At 42.2% G+C, this 27,892-nt stretch overlaps 1 protein-coding gene across 1 annotated transcript in view; it reads right to left on the reverse strand.

Annotated features, from left to right (window-relative positions):
- The window catches only part of LOC126159435 (voltage-dependent T-type calcium channel subunit alpha-1G-like), a 633,155-nt gene that overhangs the window by 238,512 nt on the left and 366,751 nt on the right, over nucleotides 1–27,892 (reverse strand). The window contains exon 16 of the mRNA XM_049916549.1: nucleotides 5,032–5,190. Coding sequence (XP_049772506.1) covers nucleotides 5,032–5,190 — 159 coding nt within the window. The remainder of the gene's footprint in view (nucleotides 1–5,031; nucleotides 5,191–27,892) is intronic.

Consider the following 27,892-nt stretch of genomic DNA (forward strand, 5'->3'; position numbering starts at 1 on the left):
CATTTGTCTTCCCATACTTGTTGTAGAGCTTTGAGGAAAATGACTGGCAAGGCCTTGCTGCAATCTTTCTGGATTATTAAGCTCTGTTCCCGTGCCAGTATAAAATTTGATTGGCAGGATCCACAAAACTTTTATTTGTTTGTGTTGACCCGTCCACGTTTCATCACAGTTGTGATACACTTAGAGAAATAAGTACACGGTGTTTCAGATAAGGCGTTTTTCTCTGTAACTTGCAAAATAATAAGTGAAAGGAATATTTATTTAGACAGATAGACACAAGAAACTTTACTCTTCCTGTGGAGTTTTGAACGTTGTTTTAGTTAATTTTCAGAAAGTTGTAGCAACGAGTTATAATATTTTTAATAGAACATTATTTTTCTGTCGAGTAGCTGATGTGTTTAAACAAACTGTGTACAAATCAATTTAAATGAAATTTCTATCAATATTAGTTATGAAACTATAAACGTTCAAAGTTTTACGGATGGACGCAACATGCTGTACATAACTGTATGTATTCGGATGGATATCAGAGTGACGGAATGTTCATTTAAGTGAGATGTTCAAGCGAGTGACCGTTTTTCTGAACGCAAAACTTAGTGCGCCATCTAACAACCTACGTCGAGATGTAAAATTGATGTGTTTAGAAGGCGCGCTAAGTTTAGCACTCAGGAAAATGGGCACTTGTTTGAAAATCTCACTTACCTGAAAATTCCACCAACATAGAACATCCATCTGAACACAACCAGTTATGTACTCCCATGTTGCATCCACCACCAAAATTTTCAGTGTTTCTGTCTCCCTAAATAAAACTGACAGAAATTTCATTTAAACTTGTTTGTACACACTTAGTTTGAATACATGAGCTACAGCACAAAAACAGTTTTGTTCAATAATTATGAGTTGTTGCTGCAAACCTCTGGAAAATAACCAAACAAATGATGTGCATAAGTACGCAGAAAGAGTAACGTTTCTTACGTTTACCTATGTAAATAAATATTCCTTCCATTTATTATTTTGTAAGTTGCACAAAAACAACACGTTACGTAGAACACCCTCTATCCGTTGAAACGCATGAGACAATAATCAGAGAAAATAAGAAACTATGAAACAAATGCCCCTCCGGCAAACAGGCGGGCAAGCTAACGAGTAAGAGAGTGGACGATTGTCGATTAGGTTCCCTCTTAGCCTTTCGGACGTCACTATTGAAAGAGTTTGGGAGGATACAGGTTCGAATCCTGGTCTGACATGGGTTTAATCTGTCAGCAAGTTTACGCTGCACAACGAGTTCCACCAGTGATCTGCCTTTTCGGCGTCTCTTAAGTAATCTCCGACAACAACATCTGTGGCTGTGGACATGACGGCCGGAAAAAGGGTGATTAACTCGGCTTCTGATAATTTGTTTTTCTTCAGTGTGTTGAGGCCGGTAGTCAAAGACAAACTTCGCAGTCCTATCCAGATGCTACGTTCTTTCAGTCTACTTTAAATAATAAATTTGTTAATATGTCGTCCAGATCCCTGTATCGATTAGCAAAATAACATATGTGTCCATAGAGGACAAAATCAATCGAAGACGTCTGTCACATTTTTGAAACTCTACATCTATACTTACAGCTACATCTACATCTGCATATGTACTCTGCGAGCCCCTGTAAAAAGTGTGGTGAAGGGTTTCGCAGCAATATTAGCTGTTTCGTGCCCTGTGCCATTCGCATATCGAGCGAAGGAGAAACGACTTTATGCTTTTACGCCCGTCCTAATCTCCCTTACCACAAGAGCTCTTTACCAACCTTGTGGTCAGCACGGAAGCTGTTTGCAGAGCATGCACTGCCGTTCATGGTGATCACACAAACTGTGTCCCGTGTTTTATAGTGATCAGGGGACTATCATGACTCTCCTGGTGACTTGAGTGTAGTTTTATCTTTGAATTCCGGCCGGTGTGGCCAAGCGGTTAAAGGCGCTACAGTCTGGAACCGCGCGACCGCCACGGTCGCAGGTTCGAATCCTGCCTCGGGTATGGATGTGTGTTATGTCCTTAGGTTAGTTAGGTTTAAGTAGTTCTAAGTTCTAGGGGACTGATGACCTTAGAATTTAAGTCCCATAGTGCTCAGAGCCGTTTTTGTCTTTGAATAAAAGTGTTATGTCTGTCCATCTCATCGCTTGTTTCCCTCAGTTAGCTTCTGTACTACACTGTAGCAGTTCTCTTTCTATGTATGGTCCAAGCTTCACAGAATTATGTTACTTGCCAGTGACGCGTCATGCGAAAGTTACTTTCGTCCTTCAGTTTTCCACACCAGTGTATTTGCGGACCTACTCCCTATAATCGTATCTTGGTTAGTAGACGACAATGTAGGACAGTGTGAAATGTATTTTGGAAATCTAGGAGGGCGGAATCAATCTGTTATTAAGCATCTACTGCTTGCTATATGTCATGACTTGTAAAGTGAGATTGCCGTTGTAATACCGGGTGGTTGTAGTTAAAGTGCAGCTACTCACGGATGCCCAGTGCGGGCTGTAGTTTTGTGTGGCAGCGAAACTTGATTAATACGCTAAAATGTTAATGCCGAACGTATTTACGCTGGAAAAACAATTAGTTCCAATTGTGGCCACCAGATGCAAAGCTTTTATTAAAACTGAAACTCCTCCAGCTGTACTTAAGATTTCATATTTATTTGGGTACTAGTTTCGACTTTGCGTCAACGCCATCTTCAGGCCCGTACACTTTGATCATATCAACTTTGTGTGGCTGAGTACTAGAAGGAAAGGACAGTTACTTTATTTCAGTTTCTATAGCAATGTGTCACATTACCAACAACTTTAGTCTTAGCACAATTCAGTGTGGCGGACTTCTAATACTCATCCAAACACAAATTATATCATCAAAGTGTACGGGTCTGAAGATGGTGTTGACGCAACGACGAAACTAGTAGCCAAATGAATATGAAATCTTAAGTACTGATGGAGGAGTTTCATTTTTAATAAAAACTATACCAGCTGATGTCCCACCATCATCCAATTTAAATATGGATGTACGGAGATGCAAAGCTGGCTTTGTACAGAGTTCATCTGACGCTATCACATCCACGCCGTCGTTTTCACGCCGTAACGTGAGTGAAGAGTATGGCTATTGAGAAAAGAGAGAATGAGCTGTTAGTGAAACCGTTTTCTGCCAACGGCAGCAAATACAATGTTCCATCGACAGAATATCGCCGACTGAAAGGTCTGAGGAGAGGATCGATGTCATTAAATGGCTTAAAAAGATCCCGGGCTTCCTATTTCCTTTAAATAACTGTGGTGAGATTGTAATTTTGATTTTCTAATGAATGGGGTTGTACCACGGTTCACACTGCCATATGATAATTGCTATCCACATTAGACCTCAGTGAGTACCTGCACTTCAGCTATAACTACCTGGCACAACGAGTAAAGAATTGTTAATTCTGTGTCACGTGTACCAATTACTTAATTCACAGTCCCAGATGGCTGTCATTTGGGAACCATTGAGAACAGAGCGCATTTTAAAGGATGTTATATCCGTTCTGAGTGGCCCATAATGTGATCCCGCATCAAACTTACTCCATAAAATGGCAGTGACATACACCGATGAGTCAAAACATAATGACCACTGCCCATCGCTAGGTTGCTTGCTGAGGACACGTGACATGGTAACAGAAGTATACAGGGTGTATCAGGAGTAATGGTCAACACTCGGGGATATGACAGGAACGATCATTCGAAGCAAAAACGTCTAGTAAACATGGGTCTAAAAAAGATAACTTAAGAGCTATGAGCACCCTCTTCGATAAAGTGAAACACATGTCTTTTACTGCTAGCTCTTTGCTTTGCACATTTAGGTGGGAGGCTGTATGGACCAAAACAAGGAAAAACTGTCTAGTAAACATGGGCTCTAAAATGCGTAAGTTAAGATCTATAAGCACTTATTCAGTAGAAGAGATGTGCTTAACAGTAGCGGAAGTGAACAAGTGCTCTTAGATCTTAAGGTGTGCAGTTTGGGGTCCATGTTACCGGACAGTTTTTTCTTGTTTTGGTCCATACTATCACCTCTCAAGTTGGCGAAAGCAGAGAGATTGCGGTTTAAGATGAAGTGCTCATAATTCTTGAGGTACGCATTTTGGTGCCCGTCTTTACTAGACTTTTTTCACCAACTGCGATATGGTCGCGTATACAAACAGTGATCCAATACTGTAAAATGTTTTTTTATTTCAGTTTTTGATCACAATATGAATTCTTTAGACGATGACCGGTTTCAGTCCGTAATGACCATCCTCAGATCTTTTTTACACCATATCCTAAAGTGATTAGGCCATAATGGCATCGTCAAAACATATAAATATAATCAGCATAGCATCGTCATAAAGATCTAAAATAAGGTGTAGAATAGGCGTATCCACAGGTGTGCCGGCCGGAGTGGCCGTGCGGTTCTAGGCGTTACAGTCTGGAGCCGAGCGACCGCTACAGTCGCAGGTTCGAATCCTGCCTCGGGCATGGATGTGTGTAATGTCCTTAGGTTAGTTAGGTTTAATTAGTTCTAAGTTCTAGGCGACTAATGACCTCAGAAGTTAAGTCGCATAGTGCTCAGAGCCATTTGAACCATTTGAACCACAGGTGTGGACGATGCTGCCCTGGCTAGCACATTCTCCAGATCTCTCACGAACTGAAAACGTCTGGTCATGGCCAATGAATACTCGTTTTTCATCTGCATTTCCTCTTGGTGTAGCACTTTTAATGGCCAGTAGTGTATGTACCTTTTGTATTCTTAGCATTGAGAATTGCTAGTTTCTAGCTGAAATCTAGATCTGCCAATAAAATTTAAGGAGGAGGAATGATAGCTGAAATCTGTTGTTTACAAGTCAATATAACAGTCGGTGCGTGCTACAGGCTTCTGAATGGAAGGTAATCTGAGGTGGTCATAATGTTTTGGCTCATCAGTGTACAGAAGGCGACGCAACGGATAAAAGGGTACCGCCTCAGAAAGGAACAATAACGAGAGGGAGGTTTTGGCAGTAAACTGACCTGCGTGGCGAAGTAGGAGTCTGTGGTGTCAGAGCTGGAGTCGGTGCGCGAGCACTCGTAGCTGGAGGCGGCCAGCTGCGCCTCGCGGTGCATCTGCTCGTTCTTCAGCTGCTGCTGCTTGGCCAGCTCCCGCTGCTCTCGCTCCCGCCGTTCGTTGCGCTGCGCACAAAGGAACACAGTCGGTAACGGAACAACAACAAAGTACATGTCTACACTCTGAACAATTTAAAACTTTTTTATGACATTGTAAAACTCGATATTATGTTGAATCGATACTGAATAATAAAAGAAAGATTATCTAACCATGATATACGGTACAATCACATTAACGTGACCACTGGCTGTTTTCGACGTTAACGTGCAATAATCATTCAAACACGGCAGGCGAGAGCACTTGGAGTGGAAGCTACACAGGGTGAAAAGTATTTAAACCGACAAACTCTGGGAGGTTGTTGGGGACATCAAAACAAATATTTTTCCCTAATGTGATTTTTTCCTACGAGGATTATTTAAACCGGTGGAGACCGAATTACGCTCTTCAGTTGTTAGAGGCCGTATTACGCTCTTCAGCCGTAGGCAACTGCTGTCCACCAGTGTAGTAGTGCATTGTCTCTGTTTACTAATGGAGCGATACACCTGGAGTGAGTACATTACGTAGCGCACCACAACGGACGAGCTCCACAGCGGGTTTATTTACAATATCCTAATCGCCGTATCCCGCATCATACGACCTCTGCTGCTGTGTACCAACGTCTGCGTGGGACCGGGTCATTTAGCAGATTATCTGGACAGGGACGCCGTCGCACGGTAAGAACGCTGCAGTCTGAGGAAGCTGCCTTGCAGCATGTGGAGCGGGATCCTTCAATCAGCACTCGTGCAATTGCACGTAACATGGGGAAAAATCAGACGAATGTAAGAACAGTCCTTTGAGAGCAATTGTTACGTCCATTTCACTTACAGTGTGTCCACAACCTGGAACCAGTTGATTATCCACCCAGAGCACAGTTTTCGCAGTGGTACCTGGAACAGTGTGAAATGCATCCTACGTTTCCATCCTCTGTGTCGTTTACCGATGAAGCAACGTTCGGGCGTGATGGAGTCTTTCAACATGCACAATTCGCATGTTTGGAGTGAGGATAACCCACATGCCACAGTTACTAGCGCTCACCAAGTGCGGTTCTTCGTTAATGTGTGGGTCGGTGTTATTGGGGACTGTTTAATTGGGCCGTATCTGCTGCCTAGGCCATTAAATGGCAGGCACTATTACAATTTTCTCGCCAGAGCATTGCCAGAATTGCTGGGAGACGTCCGGCTCCCTACAAGACAACGCATGTGGTTCCAACATGACTGGGCGCCGGCACATTTCATTCGTCGTGTGCGTCGATTCCTAGACCGACAGTTCCCAGATACCTGGATTGACAGAGGTGGTCCTGTACCATGGCCTGTTCGATCCCCAGATATGTCCTCTATCGACTTTTCTGCGTGGTGCGTGATGCGCAACCTTGTTTACGCAACCCCTGTTGCATCAGAAGAGAATCTGGTTGCCCGGATAGTAGCAGCAGCAGTAACAATTCGGGATACGCCTGGGGTTTTTGCCCGTGTGAGACAGAACATGATCCGACTGTGTAACCTTTGTTTACGTGTCAATGGAGGCATTTTTGAAAACCTACTGTAATTGAAATTGGGTTGTGTTAATGTGTTGCCTCTTGGTCATAAAAAATGGAAAAGTGTTTTTGATTTAATTAATTTGCCGCCAGAGAAATCTTCCTCTACCGGTTTAAATACTTCTCATAGGAAAAAATGACATTAGGGAAAAATATTTGTTTCGATGTCCCCTACAACCACCCAGAGTTTGTCGGTTTAAATACTTTTCACCCTGTATAAAACGTGTCGGGGAGACGTTCTAAACATTGCAGTCGTTGTCGTGCTGAGGAAACGGAGCTGTTTATCTGACGCCCAAAAGGGTCTGATCATTGGCTTTCGGGCCAAGGGTGGAAGCATTTCCGAAATGGCTAAGTCTGTTAAATATTCGCGTGCCATCGTGTTTAAAGTATACCGTGCCTGACAAATAGCGCTATCCAAAACCTGCGCCGAGGCAACTGTGGTACACCATAGCCAATATACAAGTGTAAACTGTAGCTGCGGAGATGTCTACGGCCGAATAGACGTGCATCTGCTGAGCAACAGACCGTTCAGGTGAACTACAGGACAACCAGCAGTGTCTCTTCAACGATCTATCAGCGAACGTTGATGCGTATGGGTCTCTACAGTGGGTTCCTGGTTCATGCATCCATGCTGACTGCTGTTCATCACCGAGAAGGACTGGAATTTGTGCGCCAATAGTGCAACTGGGCGAACACTAGATGGCGACATATGGCCTTTTCATACGAATAATGTTTTATGCTCCATCGGACAGGCGGTAAACACCTTACAACAGGTGTAGGAAGGTTCCAGGCCGGAGGAGGGAGCGTTATGGCCTACTACATGTTTTCGTGGTAATCCCTCGTTGACGTCAGCATTCTGGAAGGCCCAATGGATGAATACAAGTATGCATCCGTCCTTGGAGACCATGCTCACCCCTACAGGCGCTTGCAGTTTACATGCATGGCTCGAAGAGCACCAGGGTGAGTTTATTGTGCTCCCCGACCACCAAATTCCCCGGACATATACCCATCTAGACTCTATGGAACCACCTCGATCGTACCGTTTGCACCATGGATCCTCAATCGAGAAATTTAGCGCAGTTGATCAGACACTGGAGTCGGCATGGCTCCACATCCCTATCGGTACGTTTCAGTACCTGATTGACTCCCATCCTGCAAGTCTCACATCAGTCCGCACTCCAAAAGGTGGTTGATGATGATGATGATGACGTCCCATACTCCGTGACAGAGCGTAGGGGAACGATGCGGGCGGTGGTTACTCAGGCTTTTGAAGGATGGTGACACTGATGTGATTGGACAGTGTATATTTGCATGTTTTAAAAATTAATACGAGTTGTTAATTGGAATGCAATGTAGAATAGTTTGTTAGTTGTAAATAACTGTTCAGCTCCCAAAGGAACTTTATTACACTAGATTCACAAGTGTAAAAACTCTTTCATGTAAGACAGGGAACACTGGGTTTTCCTTTGGCCACGGAAGTTTGGATCACTTTGCCGAGATAGCTACCGAGGTCAGTGCCGAACTGGAAACAAAGCCAGGATAGGTAGCAAACACTAAAGCCGTGCAATCGATGTTTTGAAGAGTACAATGAAAACAATCAGTTCTGTGCGTCGAAAATGCGATTACAAGACCAATGACATTGTGTCGGGACAGTTTGCGCGATTTTGAGTGAGCGATTTTCCAGTGACTTGGGTTCGCGTTGCTGCTCAGTGTCGCCGAGACGAAGAGCAGAGAGTGGCGTGCTTGGGGAAGGTGGATCTAATTAGCTTTCCTCGAGTTCTTGTTGCTAATTGCTGCATTCTGCGTGTTACTATTAGTTAAGTTCAACTAGCGGTATTTTTCCTGCCTGGTGGCCGCTAACGCCCCAGTGACCTGCCCTGGTGGTAAGTGTATGTAACGGCAGTGTACGTTTCCTCGCCTTGCCGCTGCTGTCCGGTAAGGCGTGTTGTTTTGACAATTTTCTTGATTTGTAGGTCGGTTGGTGTTTCTTCTACTCTGGTAGTAGTGGTTTCTTTCTCGTTTCGGACGCTCTAAACACAGCATTCTGAGGAAGTAGTGCTGACCGCCGGTTCCGGCTTTGGCGTGGTGTTCCATCATTGCATTGGTTATCGGACGTTAGGTAGCTTCGACACATTATCATTAGTCATTCGTTAGACTGCCACTAGTCTGAGTTACCATCTTGTGAAGTGAATGCAACTCTTGGCTGCATTTTTCATAGCTCGCGAAAGTGTTTTTGGCCTGACCTACTCAGAGGTCGATTCCTGGAGCACCGTCTGTGACTAGCCCTTGTGTTTTATTATTCTGTTATTATTTTATTATTGTATTACCAAGCTACCATCATCTCTCTCACCTGTTTGGTGATTAGTTGCTTGTCCTTTTGAATTAACCTTGTTATTATATTTGCTGTTTTATTGTATGTTTCTAATTTTTTTAATATAATTGCCATTCCTGGCGTTACAGCAAGTTTAAACGGTTGTACTACCAAGTTTATTATCATTTTGTCTCACCTGTTTGGTGATCAGTTGCCTGTCTTTTAAATTAGCGTTTGCTATTGCCTTGCTGTTTGACAGTATGTTTGTTAATTTTTTTAAATAATTGCCATTCTTGGCGTTAAGGGGCCTTCAGCCGTGACTGTCGCTACTTGTCTTAAAATTCTAATGTGGAAATTGTATTTTAGCAGTTAGACTTTAAGACCTTGGTGATTTGTTTTCAGTATTTCAATAACTGTAGTTTGTAAGTTGCAACAAGTTATACAATTCTTAATTTATTGCCATTAAGGCCTTCAGCCGTGAAACTATTCTTAATTTATTACCATCAAGGCCTTCAACTGTGAGTGTATTTTTGCAGCGAGCTTTAAGACCTTGGTCACTTGTCCTTTTTTTAATAACTGTAATTCTAAGTTACAGCAAGTTTAATCAATTATTAACTTATTGCCATTAAGGCCTTCAGCCGTGAAACAATTCTTAAATTATTGCCATTATTTTAATTTGTTGTTGATTTTAAATAAATTGTGTGTGCTTAAAAGAAAAGCCAACCAATAGTAACTGATTACGGCCCCGTCCACAATCGTAACCGAATCCTGCCTTTCTTGACCACCAGCTCTCAATAAGCCTTCTCAACAAAAGTTTCGTTGCGGGTGTAAGAATTTCCGGACATAAATTGTGCCGAGGCAAGTGCGCCACAAGTACATAAGAAACAATGGCTGTGGGAGACACCACAATAAGCCATAATTGCCTACATTATTTGAATGATAATTGATTGAAACCCTCAGCTGCCGACAGTGTTGTTGATATATCTCGATGGGGACAACTGAAAATGTGTGCCCCGGCCGGGACTCGAACCCAGGATCTCCTACTTACATGGCAACACTCTATCAATCTGAGCCACCGACGACACAGATGAATAGCGCGACTGCAGGGACTTATCCCTTGCACGCTTCCCGTGAGACCCACACTCCCAACTATCCACAATCACATATGTGATGTGATTCTTGAGTTTCTCCCGGCGTATTTGATAATCAAAATATCCACGGGTGTGCTGCCGGTCTATAGTGTCCAACGGGTACAATATTTCGGCGATCATACATGTCACCATCATCAGGTGAACTGACGGACTGAGCTCCTGTGAACGTGCCGGCACGGAGATCCGTACGCTATGGCTGCTCAGAGGGAACTGGGTTCGGTCGCGGCGGCGGCCGATTTAAATACCCTCCGCCCGCGGCGCGCTCCCTCCGCCGTCCGCGCCCCGCGTCACGGTCGCGCGGTGGAACAGATTGCGACGGCGTCTGAGATGACGTCGGTGTGATGGCTCTGTCCGCCGTGGTCGTCACAACTATACGTTTGCTCGATTTACTCTTGATTAACCCAATCGCTGGTTCCCAAGCCTTGCTAAGATTATAGCCCCAGTCACGGTTTATGAGGTCGTCATTGGTGCGAATTTCGATGGCCTCTCTAACAACGCTGTCCCAGTATCTTCGACGTCTGTACCAGAATCCTCGTGCGGTCATACTCCATGGCGTGATTTTCCGACATACAATGTTCAGCGACCGCCGACTTGCTCGGATACACCAGTCGAGTGTACCTCTGAGCAGCCATAGCGTACGGATCTCCGTGCCGGCACGTTCACAGGAGCTCAGTCCGTCAGTTCACCTGATCATGGCGACATGTATGATCGCCGAAATATTGTGCCCGTTGGACACTATAGACCGGCAGCACACCCGTGGATATTTTGATTAACATATGTGATGTTCCTAATAGATATTTGCCCATCCACTCATTACTCGCGCCCACTAAGGTGACGATTCCCCTAAGATTTCGCGCAACCTGTGCGCATTCGCACAGACGAAGGTCAATGGTCGGGTAGCCATTTAACTATATATGAAAATAGTAACTGTTCTCGTAAGAACAGGTACCGTTGATGACCGTGCAGCTTCTCTAGAATAAAGGATAACTGACTGAAACCCTCAGATGCCAACAGGTGTTGTTGATGTACCTCTATGGGGACAGCTGAAAATGTGTGCCCCGGCCGGGACTCGAACCCGGGATCTCTTGCTTACGTGGCAGGCACTCTATCCATCTGAGCCACTGAGGACAGCTCTACTTAGCTGGTACCCCATGTCACGGTTCATGAGATTGTCGGTCACTGTGGCATGTCCTACATTGGCCAGACGACAAGAACAGTAGATATCACGTGCAAGGAACATCAGAGGCACACCCGATTAAGACAGGCAACAAAATCAGCCATGTCTAGAGCTAGTTCATGCCATGAATTACGAAGAAACCAAGTTTCTAGCACAGATGCCCAGATTTTGGGACAGTGTTATAATGGAGTCAATAGAGATGAAAGTGACCGGGAACAGCAAAAAGGAAAAGGGAACAGCAATGCTACAGAAGATCGCAGCGAGCGGGTGCGGACCGCGAAGGGAGCGCCTGATGAAGGGGGAAGGCCACAGGCATAAATACTGGACCAAATCCACTCGAGGAATAGTCTCAGGTCGCACCTGATGAAGGTAACGAGCTACGTTACGGAAATATCGTGCAAGTACGACGTTGATATCCGGCAGAACACCCGACAACCCAAGTTGTCATCTATGAACTGGCTTCCGTAGAACACCGTAAAAGCAACTAGCAACTCAAGGTGGTATGTTGAGTCATCGAAACTGGTTGCAATATCATAAAATAACATCAAAACGACGGCTGTAGGTGTTGGTTCAAATGGCTCTGAGCACTATGGGACTCAACTGCTGTGGTCATAAGTCCCCTAGAACTTAGAACTACTTAAACCTAACTAACCTAAGGATAGCACACAACACCCAGCCATCACGAGGCAGAGAAAATCCCTGACCCCGCCGGGAATCGAACCCGGGAACCCGGGCGTGGGAAGCGAGAACGCTACCGCACGACCACGAGATGCGGGCGGCTGTAGGTGTTTCATTTTATTATGACAGTGCCCAATATCTGCGCCTCTGCTATAACTTTCAAAAAATCCAAGACATATCTGATAGTCAGTTTATCAATGCTAAATATTGTAGTTTCTGCAACACGCTTTGGGAGTCCGTGATGATTAGTACGAGCTGGTACGTCTGTGTGCCGTTATAAATTGTCTCCCAGATGCGCGTAACTCCGCCGTGTAGATAGACGCCTCAGGCGGAAATACAAACATTTGGTAGGTGCCTCTAGAGAGGCAGAAGAAGACATACCCCGCACCATCCTCATTTTTAGAGCCATCCGTACTGATGCAAGCGTTCTGTGGCCAAAGTTGGGTTCGTCCCCGTTCTGATATCGGATATCAAGTACGAAGTGTAGTGCAGCATTCAATAAAAATTACTTGGCCTGTCATAATAACGTGTAACTTACTTTTCGAAATGCCGTCATAGTAATGAGTACAGGATTATATCATTGTCAGTCATACTGAAAGGGTGTTAAGTAATTTAAGTAACGGTAACTCAAAAGAAAGAAGCCTTTTGCACTGTTGCCCGTTAGATTTTTTTATTTATCTTGTGCATACAGACGCGTTTCGCCTTAATTACGAGGCATCTTCAGTGGGTGGCAGATCAGCGTCTAATTCTTTATTTCTAAGTCAAACAGCTTTCTCTCGGGTGACGAACTGGTTGAAAGTTTGCACTTTTTCTTTTTTTTACTGTTTTCAATGTATAGCAGTTTAATTGCCATTTTTGTGCGTCACACAAAACTGGCAGTTAAATTGCTATATATTGATAACAGTGACAAAAAGAAAAACTCCCAGAAGCTGGAAATTTCAGCGCGATCTGGAATTCCAGAACCACTCATCAGTGATGCAAGCTCCTATAACATAAACGTGCTGCTGAAGCCATAAAATTTGGACTATGGTGCAGTGGAAGAAAGTCATTTGGTCAGATGTATCCTGTTTCACACTGTTTCCAACTTCTGGCCGAGTTTAAGTCCCCAGAATGGAAGATGACGAGGGTTCGGTATGATATGGATAACCGTATTATGCTATTCCGTAAGCCCTTTGATTGCTCCGCTGGGTCACATTACTGCGAGGATGAACTGTCGCACCTCTCCTGACCACCACAGTTACCGCATCACGATATTATGGATGATTGAGCCTTTGTGGTCTACGTTGGAAAGAAGGGTGCTTGATCGCCTCCACCTCTCTCAGTGTTACCGAACTTCCCACTATTTTGCAGGGAGAATGCTGTAAAACTCCCTTGAAATCCATACACTACCTGCATTTCTCCTTTCCGAGACGACTGGAAGCTGTTTTGAACGCTAACGGGTTACCTACATCCTATTAGGCATGGTAATGTGTTGTTTCACTTCTTTCCATATTTTTGGTTACCTCCTTTATATGAAATACTGAAATGCAAATTTGTGTTGCCCCTGGAAGTCGTTAAACAGGCAACCCACAATGCCTTTAAATAAGCAGCTTGTAGCTGAGAATGTTTAGCTGCGTTCAAGGTTACCGGTTTGATACTGTAGATTTGGGCTCGCATTCTGGAGGACAACGATTCAAAGCAGCGTTTGGCCATCCCGATTTAGGTTTCCAGGCAAATTCCGGGATGGTTCTCTTGAAGGGCACGGCAGATTTCCTTCCTTAATCCGAACTTGGGCTCCGTCTCTAATGACGTTGTCGACGGGACGTTAAACTCTAATCTCCTCCTCGTCCAATACTGTACATCCTCTGTAATTCTTAGGCATGCATCGCTACGCATTAAATAGTTATGGCCGAATGTTACCGCTACATTTGTTTTGAATTGCTCTGTACATGAATAAGCGTTTGAGAATGAGCCTGTGGCCACAAACTAGGCGCAAAAAATGTACGCAAACGAAAGGAAAACAAAAGGCATCTGTGAAACATGTATTTCGAAAACAAATACCTTATCAGTTACGGAACAGCAAACAGAATTCCCCTTGGTAAATAATGCACGAGGGTTGCCAAGAAAGTAAAGCACCGCATGTTTTTCTTCGACAATTCTTTATTGAACATAATGAGGATTGCACACACGAAGCAATGGTGTTTTTTCTACACACCCTATTTTTCCACGTAATCTCCATTCCGTTCTATGGTCTTTCTCCAGCGAGAAACGAGGGCGTGCATGCCCTGTCGGTACCAATCCTTGCCCTGGTGTTGGAGCTAGTGCTTCACTGTGTGAACTTCCTTCGCTGATTGACAGATGCAGCCCCGACTGCCGAGTCGTAATGCCTCTGATCTCGCGTATGACAGCATCGTCTCGCTGCAATGTGTCAGGAGTGACAGCCGTGGATGGTCTCCCCGACCGCTGCAAATCGCGAAGCTCCGTCGAATCGCCTTCTGTTAATCTCACCCTCCGTCGCCAGCGACTAACTGTATTTCTGCCGACAGCAGATGCTCCATAAACTTTGCTCAAGCGTTTGTGAATATTTCCCAAAGTTTCTTTCTCTGCAGTGAGAAATTCAATGACGGCATGTTACTTGCAACGTACATCTCCTCCAGACGCCATTTTGAAACTGTCCTGCAGCTACACTATCTGTCGGAAGTGACGGAAAACTTGGCGCGCTCACTCACGAGATTTCAAATAACACATACGTAACGTTTCGCATTCGTAGCATTGTTTTTGGCTGAAACAAAAAAATGCGGTGCATTAATTTCTGGTTAACCCTCGTATAAGATAATGACAAATGTTAGCTGCCTATTTCTATATCAAGCACAGATCACATTTGCTTTTTTCCATTCCATAATAAATGTCTAGCGATAGCATCTCCTAACTCGCAACTATGTCGCCTGCCTATGGCCTCATATAACTACAGACGTTATCCGCGAGATCATAAATAGCAGCAACGCTATCTCAATTAATATGGAGTACAATGGACCTCACCAATAAGAGCAACATATTGAGTTCTTGCTTTGGAAACAGTTTATTTTTCGACAAAAACACATAATTACAGGTTTCCGGCGCCAGCCGTCGTCTCCAAATCATACGACAGATGCAGTAACTCAGTCGAATCAGCGAGAAAACTACACCGTCAATCGACAATGTGGTTTCCTCCAATATGAAGTAATGAATGTCTCTTGTAATCTGAAGATGGTCGCTAACATCCGGGACTGCTAATTTGAGATATCGTGCAGAAAAATGGGCTGTTTTTAAAAATTCCGGTTGACATCTCCACAACGTATGAAAGTCGCCCTTTCCAGACGGAGTTTATTTGCTAAGGATTCTTCAGTCTACATTATCTGATCAAAAGTATCCGGACACCAATGTACTGCATACTCAATCTCCAGACGTCACAAGAAGCGTAGCCTCAAGTAAAGAAGGAAGAGAGGAGTGTTGTGTGGCTCGGTCAAGAGAGCTCAGTGATTTCGAACGTGGAGTAGTCATTGAATGTCACCGGAGAAACAGATCCATCAGTGACAGTCAACCCTTCTAAAGTTACCCAAGCCGACTCTTGGTGAGGTGACTGTGAAGAGAAACAACACGGCAAAAAACAAGACCAGGATGGCCTTATGTACTGACAGATATCGTCGAGTAGTGCTAAAGATGGTTGTAAAAAACTGCATGAATCTGGGGAAAGAAATACTCGTCGTTTCCAACATGCTACCTACATCTACATCTACATGGTTACTCTGCAATTCACACTTAAGTGCCTGGCAAAGGGTTCATCGAACCATTTTCATACTACTACTCTACCATTCCACCCTCGATGGCGCGTGGGAAAAAGGAACACCTAAATCTTTCCGTTAGAGCTCTGATTTCTCTTATTTTATTATGATGATCATTTCTCCCTACGTAGGTGGGTGTCAACAAAATATTTACGCATTCCGAAGAGAAAGTTGATGATTGAATTTCGTAAATAGATCTTGCCGCAAAGAAATCCGCCTATGTTTCAATGACTGCCACCCCAGCTCGCGTATCATATCAGTGACACTCTGTCCCTATTGTGCGATAACATTAAACAAGCTGCCCTTCTTTGCACTTTTTCGATGTCCTCCGTCAATCCTACCTGGTAAGAATCCCATACCGCGCAGCAATATTCCAGCAGAGGAGGGACAAGTGTACTCTCTTTAGTGGGTTTTTCGCATTTTCGAAGTGTTCTGCCAACAAAGCGCAATCTTTGTTTCGCCTTCCCCACAATATTATCTATGTGGTCTTTCCAATTTAAGTTGCTCGTCTCGCTTCCCACGTCCGGGTTCCCGGGTTCGATTCCCGGCGGGGTCAGGGATTTACTCTGCCTCGTGATGACTGGGTGTTGTGTGATGTCCTTAGGTTAGTTAGGTTTAAGTAGTTCTAAGTTCTAGGGGACTGATGACCATAGATGTTAAGTCCCACAGTGCTCAGAGCCATTTGAACCATTTTTTTAAGTTGCTCGTAATTGTAATTCCTAGGTATTTAGTCGAATTAACAGCTCTTAGATTTATGCGATTTAGCGTATACCCAAAATTTATCGGATTTCTTTTAGTACCCATGTGGATGGCCTCGCACTTATCTTTGTTTAGTGCCAATTGCCACTTTTCGCACCATACAGAAATTCTCTCTAGATCATTTTGTAACTGGAATTGATCGTCTGATGATTTTACTACACAGTAAATTACAGCGTCATCTGCAAACAGTCTAAGGGGGCTGCTCAGATTATCACCTAGATCATTTATGTGAATCAGGAACAGCAGAGGACCTATGACACTACCTCGCGGAACACCAGATATCACTTCTGTTCTACTCGATGATTTACCGTCTGTCACTACGAATTGTGACCTCTCTGAGAGGAAATCATTACTTCATGGGAATAACGAGTTAGCTGCGTTGCACAAGAAGGATATTTTCTGAATCCGTGTTGGTTATGTATCAATAAGTCATTTTCTTCAAGGTGATTCTTAATGTTCGAGTACAGTATATGCTCCAAAATTCTACTGAAAAATGAGGTCAGTGATATGTGTCTGTAATTCAATGGGTTACTCCTATTTCCTTTCTTGAGTATTGATGTGACCTGTGCCCTTTTTCCAGTCTTTAGGAACAGATCTTTCGTCAAGTGAGCGGTTGTATATGATTGCTAAGAAAAGTGCTATTGTGTCTGCATACTCTGAAAGGAAGCTGATTGGTATACCATCTGGACCGGAAGACTTCCCTTTCTTAAGTGATTTCAGTTGTTTCGCAACACCTAAAATATCTACTTTTATGTCATTCATGCTAACAGCCGTTCTGGTTTCGAATTTTGGAATATTTACTTCATCTTCTTTCGTGAAGGAATTACGGAAAACTGTATTTAGTAACTCCGCTTTAGTGACATCATCATCGGAAACATTTACATCGCTATCGCGCAGTGACGGTATTGACTGTTTTTTGCCACTGGTGTACTACATACGACAAGAATCTCTTTGGGTTTTCTACCATATTTTGAGACAATGTTTCATTGTGGAAAGTATTAAAAGCATCTCGCATTGACATCCGCACTAAATTTCGAGCTCCCGTGAAACTTAGCCAGTCTTGGGGATTTTACGTTCTTCTGAATTTGGCATGATTTTTACGTTGCTTCTGAAACAGTGTTCTGACGTGTTTTGTTACCAGCTAGCATAATGACTGTGCGTGGGGAGTTAGAAAGAGTGGGGTACAACTGTTGTCAGCTCCTCATAAGCCACACATTTCTATAGTCTCAGCTAACAGTTGCTTGAGGTGGTATAAAGAACGCTTGAGGTGGTGTAAAGAACGACACCACGAGGCAGAGGATCACTGGAGACGAGTGATTTCGACTCATGAATTACACTGTATCAGGTAACAACCCGATGTAAGGGTTTGGGTTTGGCGAATGCCTGAAGAACGTTACCTGCTATCACGAGCAGTGCCAACAATGAAGTGCGGAGGAGATGGTGTTAAGGCATGGATGGTGTTTTCTTGCTTTAGTTTTGGTCCCCTTACTGCGCTTAAGAATTTGCTAAACGTGCAAGCATATGAACTCATTTTACAGCATTGTGTATTTGCATTTGCAAATATATATATATATATATATATATATATATATATATATATATATATATATATATATATATATGTTGTTGTGGTCTTCAGTACTGAGACTGGGCGGATGGTTTGATGCAACTCTCCATGCTACTCTATCGTATGCAAGCTTCTTCATCTCCCAGTACCTACTGCAGCCTACATCCTTCTGAATCTGCTTAGTGTATTCATCTCTTGGTCTCCCTCTACGATTTTTACCCTCCACGCTGTCCTCAAGTACTAAATTGGTGATCCCTTGATACCTCAGAACATGTCTTACCAACCGATCCCTTCTTCTACTCAAGTTGTGCCACAAACTCCTCTTCTCCCCAATTCTATTCAATACTTGCTCATTAGTTATGTGATCTACTCATCTAATCTTCAGCATTCTTCTGTAGCACCACATTTCAAAAGCTTCTATTCTCTTCTTGTCCAATCTATTTATCGTCCATGTTTAACTTCCATACATGGCTACACTCCATACAAATACTTTCAGAAACGACTTCCTGACACTTAAATCTATACTCGATGTAAACAAATTTCTCTTCTTGACAAACTCTTTTCTTGCCATTGCCAGTCTACATTTTATGTCCTCTCTATTTCGACCATCATCAGTTATTTTGCTCCCCAAATAGCAAAACTCCTTTACTACTTTAAGTGTCTCATTTCCTAATCTAATTCCTCCAGCATCACCCGACTTAATTCGACTACATTCCATTATCCTCGTTTTGATTTTGTTGATGTTCATCTTATACCCTCCTTTCAAGACACTGTCCATTCCGTTCAACTGCTCTTCCAAGTCCTTTGCTGTCTCTGACAGAATTACACTGTCATCGGCGAACCTCAAAGTTTTTATTTGTTCTCCATGGATTTTAATACCTACTCCGAACTTTTCTTTTGTTTCCTTTACTGCTTGCTCAATATACAGATTGAATAACATTGGGGAGAGGCTACAACCCTGTATCACTCCCTTCTCAACCACAGCTTCCCTTTCATGTCCCTTGACTCTTATAACTGCCATCTGGTTTCTGTACAAATTGTAAATAGCCTTTCGCTCCCTGTATTTTACCCCTGCCTCCTTCAGAATTTGAAAGATAGTATTCCAGTCAACATTGTGAAAAGCTTTCTCTAAGTCTACAAATGCTAGAAACGTAGGTTTGCTTTTCCTTAATCTTTCTTCTAAGATAAGTGGTAAGTTCAGTATTGCCTCACGTGTTCCGACATTTCTACGGAATCCAAACTGATATTCCCCGAGGTCAGCTTCTACCAGTTTTTCCATTCGTCTGTAAAGAATTCGAGTTAGTATTTTGCAGCTGTGACTTATTAAACTGATAGTTAATTTTCACATCTGTCAACACCTGCTTTCTTTGGGATTGGAATTATTATATTCTTCTTGAAGTCTGAGGGTATTTTGCCTGTTTCATACATCTTGCTCACCAGATGGTAGAGTTTTGTCAGGACTGGCTCTCCCAAGGCCGTCAGTAGTTCCAATGGAATGTTGTCTACTCCCGGGGTCTTGTTTCGACTTAGGTCTTTCAGTGCTCGGTTAAACTCCCATTTCATCGTCATCTACATTCTCTTCCATTTCCATAATACTGTCCTCAAGAACATCGCCCTTGTATAGACCCTCTATATACACCTTCCACCTTTCTGCTTTCCCTTCTTTGCTTAGAACTGGGTTTCCATCTGAGCTCTTGATATTCATACAAGTGGTTCTCTTTTCTCCAAAGGTCTCTTTTATTTTCCTGTAGGCAGTATCTATCTTACACCTAGTGAGATAAGCCTCTACATCCTTTCATTTGTCCTCTAGCCATCGCTGCTTAACCATTTGGCACTTCCTGTCGATCTCATTTTTGAGACGTTTGTATTCCTTTTTGCCTGCTTCACTTACTGCATTTTTGTATTTTCTCGTTTCATCATTTAAATTCAGTATCTCTTCTGTTACCCAAAGATTTCTACTAGTCCTCGTCTTTTTACCTACTTGATCCTCTGCTGCCTTCACTATTTCAATCCTCAAAGCTACCCATTCTACTTCTACTGTATTTCTTTCCCCCATTCCTGTCAATTGTTCCCTTATGCTCTCCCTGAAACTCTGTATAACCTCTGGTTGTTTCAGTTTATCCAGTTCGGTGGCAGAAGGAACAAGACTTCTGGTCAGGTGAATACAGGGTTATAAGTACAAAATCAAATAGGGGTAATGCAGGAGTAGGTTGTATAATGAATATAAAATAGAAGTGCCGTTAAGCTTCTACAAACAGCTGAGTGAACGCATTATTGTGGTCAAGATAGCCACGAAGCCCACCCCTACTACAGTAGTACAAGTTTATATGCCAACTAGCTCTGCAGATGATGAAGAAATTGATGAAATGTATGATGAGATAAAAGAAATTATTCAGGTAGTGAAGGGAGACGAAAATAGCTTCCGAAAAATCTAGTGTGTGGAATAAATCAGCTCAGGTTCAGAGATTCAGCATTTTATTACCGACGGTATGCAGTCGTCTAGCTAAGAGCGTGCTGTAATACTTTAGTAGATAATTTTGATTGTACGATTTCAAAGAGAGTCTGTTCGAAATTTAAATGTTTATTTTTTCCGTTTATTGTTTATTTTTTAACAATAGATCAATCACGAACGTACTTGCGTACGGCCCTGGCTTGTGACACAATGAGGTGTACCAGACTCGTTTCGAATCCGCAGTCCATTAACGACCGATGGACTGGTACAACGGCCAGACTGGGTGTGGTTTTGGCTCGGTTGCATACAGTCGTGTAACTGCATGTTAACCTGATTCGCACCCCACACACAACACACAGAACGTGACGTGAATACACACAGAACAAAGTGTACACGGTTCATAGTGGTCACGACACTTCTCCCTTAGATTACAATGACGATGTGTCTTCTAGAAGGAGACAGTTTCATATAAACAAGTCAAAGAGGCCCTAAGCACGGAAGAGACCAACTTTATTTGAGTAGCAAACTACCTAAACATGAATTTTCTATTTTACATTGGCACAATACTACGTTGACGTTTATAAAAACCCTCCAATATGTTTGTAAGACATATTCATTGCGTAGATTAACGATAGCTCGCTGCTATAAGGGAACAGTTTGACAATATTAGTACATCTCTGCAAACCACTGTGAACTTCACGGCGAAGCGTATGTGCCATTACCAATTATTACGGTTTCTTCCCGTTCTATTCACGTATGGCACACAGGGGGGATAATTGTTTAAATGCTTCTGTGCGTGCTATAATTAATCTAATAATGTCTTCACGATCCCTATGTGAGAAATACGCAGGGGGTTGTAGTATAAGCCTATATTCATCATTTAAAGCCGGTTCTTGAAACTTTGTAGGTTTACGTCTATCTTTAAGAGTTTTAGTTTTCTTCAGCACCTCTGTGACACTCTCCTAGGGGTCAAATATATGTGTCAACATTCGTTCTCTCCTCCTCTGTATCCATTCAATACCTCATGTTATTCCCATCAGTTATGACTCTCGCTCACTTAACAAATATTAAGGGCTGTGTCGCACAGCTGTTTTGTATGCAGCCTCCTTTGTACAATGAGTACATTTCCTTAGTACTCTACCAATGAACCGCAGTCTGACACCTGATTTGCCTACAACTATGTGATCCTTAATAATAAGAGTGGATAACCAAGAACGAAGTGCTCGGATTAGAAATGTTGTAATACAGGGACGTAGTCTTTCGCCCCTACTGTTCAATCTGTACATCGAAGAAGCAATGATGGAAATAAAAGAAATGTTCAGGAGTGGAATTAAAATTCAGGGCCGTCGAAAGGACATCAGTGATACGATTCGCTGGTGGCGTTGCTATCCTGAATGAAAATGAAGAGTTACATGATCTGCAAAATGGAATGAACAGTCTAATGAATACCGAATATGGATTGAGAGTAAATCGAAAAAAGACGAAAGTAATGGGAAGTAGCAGAAATGAGAGCAGCGAGAAACTTAAGATGAGGATTGATGGTCACGAAGTGGATGAAGTTAAGAATTCAGTTATCTAGGCAGCAAAATAACCATGGCAAATGGAGCAAGGAGGACATCAAAAGCAAACTAACACCAACAGAAAGAGCATTCAGGGCCGAGAGAAATCTGCTAGTATAAAACATAGGCCTTAATTTGAGGAAGAAATTTCTGAGAATGTACTTCTGGAGCACAGCATTTTATGGTAGTGAAACATGGACTGTGGGAAAACCGGAACAGAAAAGCATCGAAGCATTTGAGATGTGGTGCTACAGACGAATGCTGAAAATTAGGTGGACTAATAAGGTAAAGAATGAGGAGGTTCTGTGTAGAGTGGGAGTGGAAAGAAATATGTAGAAATCACTGACAAGGAGGAGGCAGCACAGGATAATAGGACATCTTAAGACATCAACGAATTACTTCCATGATACTAGAGGGAGCTGTAGAGGGCAAAAACTGTACAGGAAGACAGAGATTGGAATACATCAAATAATTGAGGACGTGGGTTGCAAGTGCTACTCTGAGCTGAAGAGTTTGGCAGAGGAGAGGATATGGGGCGGGACCCTTCAAACATGTCAGCAGACCGATGACCCCAGCAAAAAAGTGTAGTTTTTCTGTCCTTCTGTTTCATATCCTTACTATTACACCTTGGTGTTCGTAAGAGCTGTCCTATTCCAACTGTGACTCATTGGTATTATAGTCATAGTCACGTTCTAAATCGTTCCACAGTTTTCTTCGTTTAAAATAATTAAGCAACATTTAAGGTTTTCTACCTGGCGATATTCCCACTGTTCAATGAAACTCAATTAAAAACCAACAAGTGAGTCATTTCATGAATAACCCGGAGAATAAAACCCTCCCTGTCGTATGATTGTTGGCAGTGACAGTTAAAAGGTGCTGGTTCTCCCATTTCATTTTCAGAAAGAATATTTATCTAGTACGAAAGGTTCCATCAGGATGGACGGGGACGAATACCCGTCGTTGTTCGTGGAGTTACAACACCTGCTCCTTTCACCCCCACCGTCTACTGTCATGATATAAGGGTCTGAGGATGATCGAAACCTGACCGAAACAAGTTACCATCAAAATAAATATTTTTGCGGTCGACACTGTTTGTGTCCATTTTTAAACTGTTAGAGAACCTTGACATGCCTAATGTGTTTATCCACTCGTAATCATTTAGTGACCAACAGAGCATTTATTATGCGACCAGATGAGCGACGAAAAGGGAACCGATACACGAGCAAAGGTTTGCCGCAAGATTCGACCTTTATTGCTGCTATTATTTAATCTGGAACTGCGGATCTACATTCAGTTGTGCAAGACAATTTTAAACTGATACAATATGCAAACGACCTATGCTTCTACACCTGAAGCGTAGGCCTTACGGAACGCCAACTTTAGATGTCTCTCGCCATGGAAAAGTTTCAGGATTGGTTGCATCGGTTTCTTTAGAAACAGCGCTAGCCAAATTCGAGGCTTGCCTTTGCACTCGGCCTAGACAATAAGAACCTTTTTGTATGCCGGCCGGGGTGGCCGAGCGGTTCTAGGCGCTTCAATCTGGAACCGCGCGACTGCTACGGTCGCAGGTTAGAATCCTGCGTCGGGCATGGATGTGTGTAATGTCCTTAGGCTAGTTAGGTTTAAGTAGTTCTAAGTTCTAGGGGACTGATGACCTCAGATGTTAAGTACCATAGTGCTTAGAGCCATTTGAACCAGCCTTTTTGTATACCAGTCGAAAAAGTTCTCAAATAGCTTGGATTCGGGTGTTGGCAGAGAAATTCTTTACTAATAGATGTTGGTTTATACAGAAAATTCAACCACTAGCATAAATCTTTCATGATATTTTACCTCTGTGTCACCGAACTGCAACAGTTGCGCACCCTCAGTTTCTAATGATATCATGTAGGAAAACGATAACAGATTTAGACATTCGAACTGATGCATTGAGGAACCTAATACGACTTGACAAATGTTAAAAGATTTTTGAGTGGATGGGAACATGTGCACCATCTCTACACAGGTAGATCACGTACTTCAGATGTCGTGGGAACTGTGTTTTGCGGCCAATTGCTCGCCATAGCGGCCAGTTTCAGCTCCCTTCGGAAGAAATACTAGAAAGACTTAAATATTCTGAGGGCATGTCATCAGTAACAGCAACAATTACTTTGTGTACCACATTATAGACCATATTGCAGAATTACGGCGTCGTAGCAAGAAAATCATCAAGCTGTCGTTAAAGGGACACTATGACGTCAGGGGCAATGAAATTGTTGGTGATTTCGCTAAGGATGCCATCCACCGTGGGACAAAGACGTACGGACATTTTCTTTACACATATCTCCTACAAGACGCGCGGCAGCGGGTCAGAATTTTGTGAAACAATAAACGGCGCCTGTAGTACCAACAAAGGGGTAGACATTAAGCAGCTATTCTACCAAGTATTCCTGCACGACCGTAGTACTAATTTGCGATATGATACAGAAAGTTTCTGGTCAGAATATTAAGCTCAGCTTTAGCCATGGGCGGATCCGACTGCATCTCTACCGACTAGAACTGACTGATTCACTCCTATGTGACTTTGGCGCAGAAGAGGACATTGGCCGCTTAGTTTTCAGCTGCCCACTGTGATTCCACGTGACAACTGAATTGCAGCAATTCTTGGCATTCCGTGGAAAACAGTTTCCTACCAGTGTGAAGGCACTACTCGCAGTGCATGGAGATATGTATAACTTTTTGGTGGCTGAAAAAATAAATAAATAAAACTTTACCCCGTCCCCTTTGAAACACACCGTACTCTAGCTTGCGCGATAGAGCACTTTCTATTATCATTACTCAAGGGGTGGGGATAGAGATAAGAATAGAACTGTGGCGTAATAAGTCGTGATCAATGGCGTTTATTTTGAGAACAAAAGTGAAATCATGACCTGAGAGACAGGAAAGAAGCTATACAATGTACAAATACATCGTTTTTAATAACAAGAGAATATATTCCTCTGGAAATTATCCAGCTCGAATCTTCGAATGGTAAATCTTCAAAGACAAATGGAATGGGTTGATGGTGGAAAGTTACAAAACGAAAAATTATAGTATGAATGCTAGTGTGAAACTTTGGGTTTGAGTATCGGTGCTGTGAAGAGTCTAAATGAGGCGGAAGAACTGTATAGACTAAAAACATTTATTTTAAACATTTCAGTTTGCAAATTGTCATAAATGACTATTAGATTCGATCACTTAATAATCTTCTTCAGATCTGATTAATCATGAGCTGTGAAAAGCTTTTTCTTCTTTTTTTAAAGGAACTCAGTCAGAAACTGTAAATTAGTTTTGCTGCAAGATATTTCACAGCTTATGATTGAGTTCCTTAGAAGAAAGACTTTTCACAACTCCTGATTAATCAGATCTGAAGATGACTATTAAGTGATTGATACTAGTAACCATCTGTTACAATTTGCAATTAAGGCTGTTAAATATTTTAAAAAAATATAGAGTTCCATTATGTGACATTTAAGGAGAAATAAATGAATTATGATAGTAACTTTGACTGAACGGTAATAACTGAACATTAAACACGAAGGAAAAAAATAATAAAGGACATGAGAACATTTAGTTGTGGGGGAAGCAAGTTGCGCAACATAGCAAATTAAAACTATAGATGTACTGTTGATTGTCGAAATTAAACTGCGCTGGTATTCGAATCCCAGGTGACGTAATTCGATAAGAATTGTTTTCTGTCGTGGTATTTCCTTTTAATATTATATAATTTCTTCCTCGAATGTTTCAACGTGAAAGACATCGCAATTCTGCTACACCGTGAATACGCCTTTCTTTTCGGAGCTTTATTTTCAAAGCTATTGAAGTTTCCAAATCAGTTAAGTGAAAACAGTGAATTGCTTTCAGTTGAATAGAAAAGGAAGAAACTGAAAGAAATGACCTATCAGCGCACACGCACTATGCTGTGATTTATGATGTTTCTGACAAGATTTTTGATATGTTTTACATTAGTGGTAACAATAATTCTGCCAAAACGCAGTTTGTGAAAATTTGAGTTACTTGTGATTCGTAAGTTAATAACTTGAACTGAATAACAACACAACATCTTGCGGAAGACCTTTGCACGTATGGCATCATTCCACCCTTATCCTAGATAGGAATGGAAAGACGAGGCTCAGCACCGCGAACGGATCGAAAATTTCTCTAGCACCTAGTTCTCGGAACAGAGCTCAAGCCGCTGTTACGAGTTTTTACCGACACCACACGTCGTAGCGACATCATTTTCTGCTTATCTCCGTTACTTACAGACTGTATGAATAAAAGTGATTTGGTACATTTGAAAGTCAGTTAATGAAATTGGACTGTAGATGTAAGAAAAAAAAAAAACAGTCGGGAAGTCGGCAGTACTGTCATTTTGTACTGAGAAGCTTCAGTATGCGAGACGAAGACGACAGGTATGATTTGGATTTAAAAGAATGCAATTTCGATATCCTTTAGTAGAAGTGCACAATCCTCTGGCACTGAACGATCTTTTAAGAGGAACATTGATTTAAATTTTTCGTGTTATATTTTTTAGAAGGAAACAATCCGCAGGAAGAACTGGTTACAACGTAGGGTCAGTATTTGTTACTGAAAGAAACCGTAACAGCATTCAAAAACTCAGAAGTTACGATGGGAACAGTTACGAATATGTCTATATTTATAATCCGGTAACCCTTTAAACTGAGCCAATGGATATTAACTTACGAAAACATTTGCTGATGTCGATTAAATTATACGCATATTGAATTTAAATGTACATGGAAGAATTTCTGCATTCAAAACAAATAACTGAAAACGATATTTATTGAGCCGCAACTCGTCACGCTGCAGTTATTTCAAAAGGATGTTCACAGAACACAAAATTTTTCGAGAATTCTCAGGAAATATTCAGCGTATCAAAACGCAACACAGGTCATCCGTATGTCCAAGGTTCGCACGTCTGCATTCGAGAGACAAGTGGTCTGCACACTTCATCCTGATCATTAATTTCAGCTTCTGATAAATGAGCAGTTGTTTCAAATAGCTCCTCATTAGCATCTCAGGTGATTGTGTCTAAGCTCAGTTGTTGTACTGATTATCTATTAATCATGCAACTGAACGAGGACAAAATACCCTATCCCCTTTGTATACTTTTTCATACTCTTCTGCACTAACTTATACTGTATCCCTTTTGTTATAAAATCTCTTCATAAACAAGATGACAAGAAAGACCTGAATAATTGTTTTCCAGTTTCCTTACTGACATCTTTTTTTTCCAAAATATCTGAAAAATTGATGTACTCGAGAGTAGTCTCACATTTAAGTACAAGCAGTTTTCTTAGCATATCAATGTGAATTACAGAAGGGTTGCTGCACTAAGAATGCTATTTGTACATTCACTTATCAAATATCTACAAGCCTTAAGGAATAAAATATCGCAAGTTGGTATTTTTTGTGATCTTTACAAGGCGTTTGATTAAGTAGACCATGTTCCACTCCGAGAAAAACTGAAGTTTTACGGAATTGAAGGCTTTACACACAACAGGTTTCAATCATACTTAGCAAACAGTGTGCAAAAAGCTGTGCTCAATAATGCAAACAATGTCAGGAGGGTAGAAAATTTTAGTGACTGGGAAGAAATCACAATGGGAGTCCCACAGGGTTCAAGTTTTGGTCCACTCCTATTCCTTACATATGTGAATGACTTCCTGTTACATTCAGCAAGCAGAATCGATATTTGTCGCAGTCA

Source organism: Schistocerca cancellata, chromosome 2, assembly GCF_023864275.1.
Source record: "Schistocerca cancellata isolate TAMUIC-IGC-003103 chromosome 2, iqSchCanc2.1, whole genome shotgun sequence".
Lineage (NCBI taxonomy): Eukaryota > Metazoa > Arthropoda > Insecta > Orthoptera > Acrididae > Schistocerca > Schistocerca cancellata.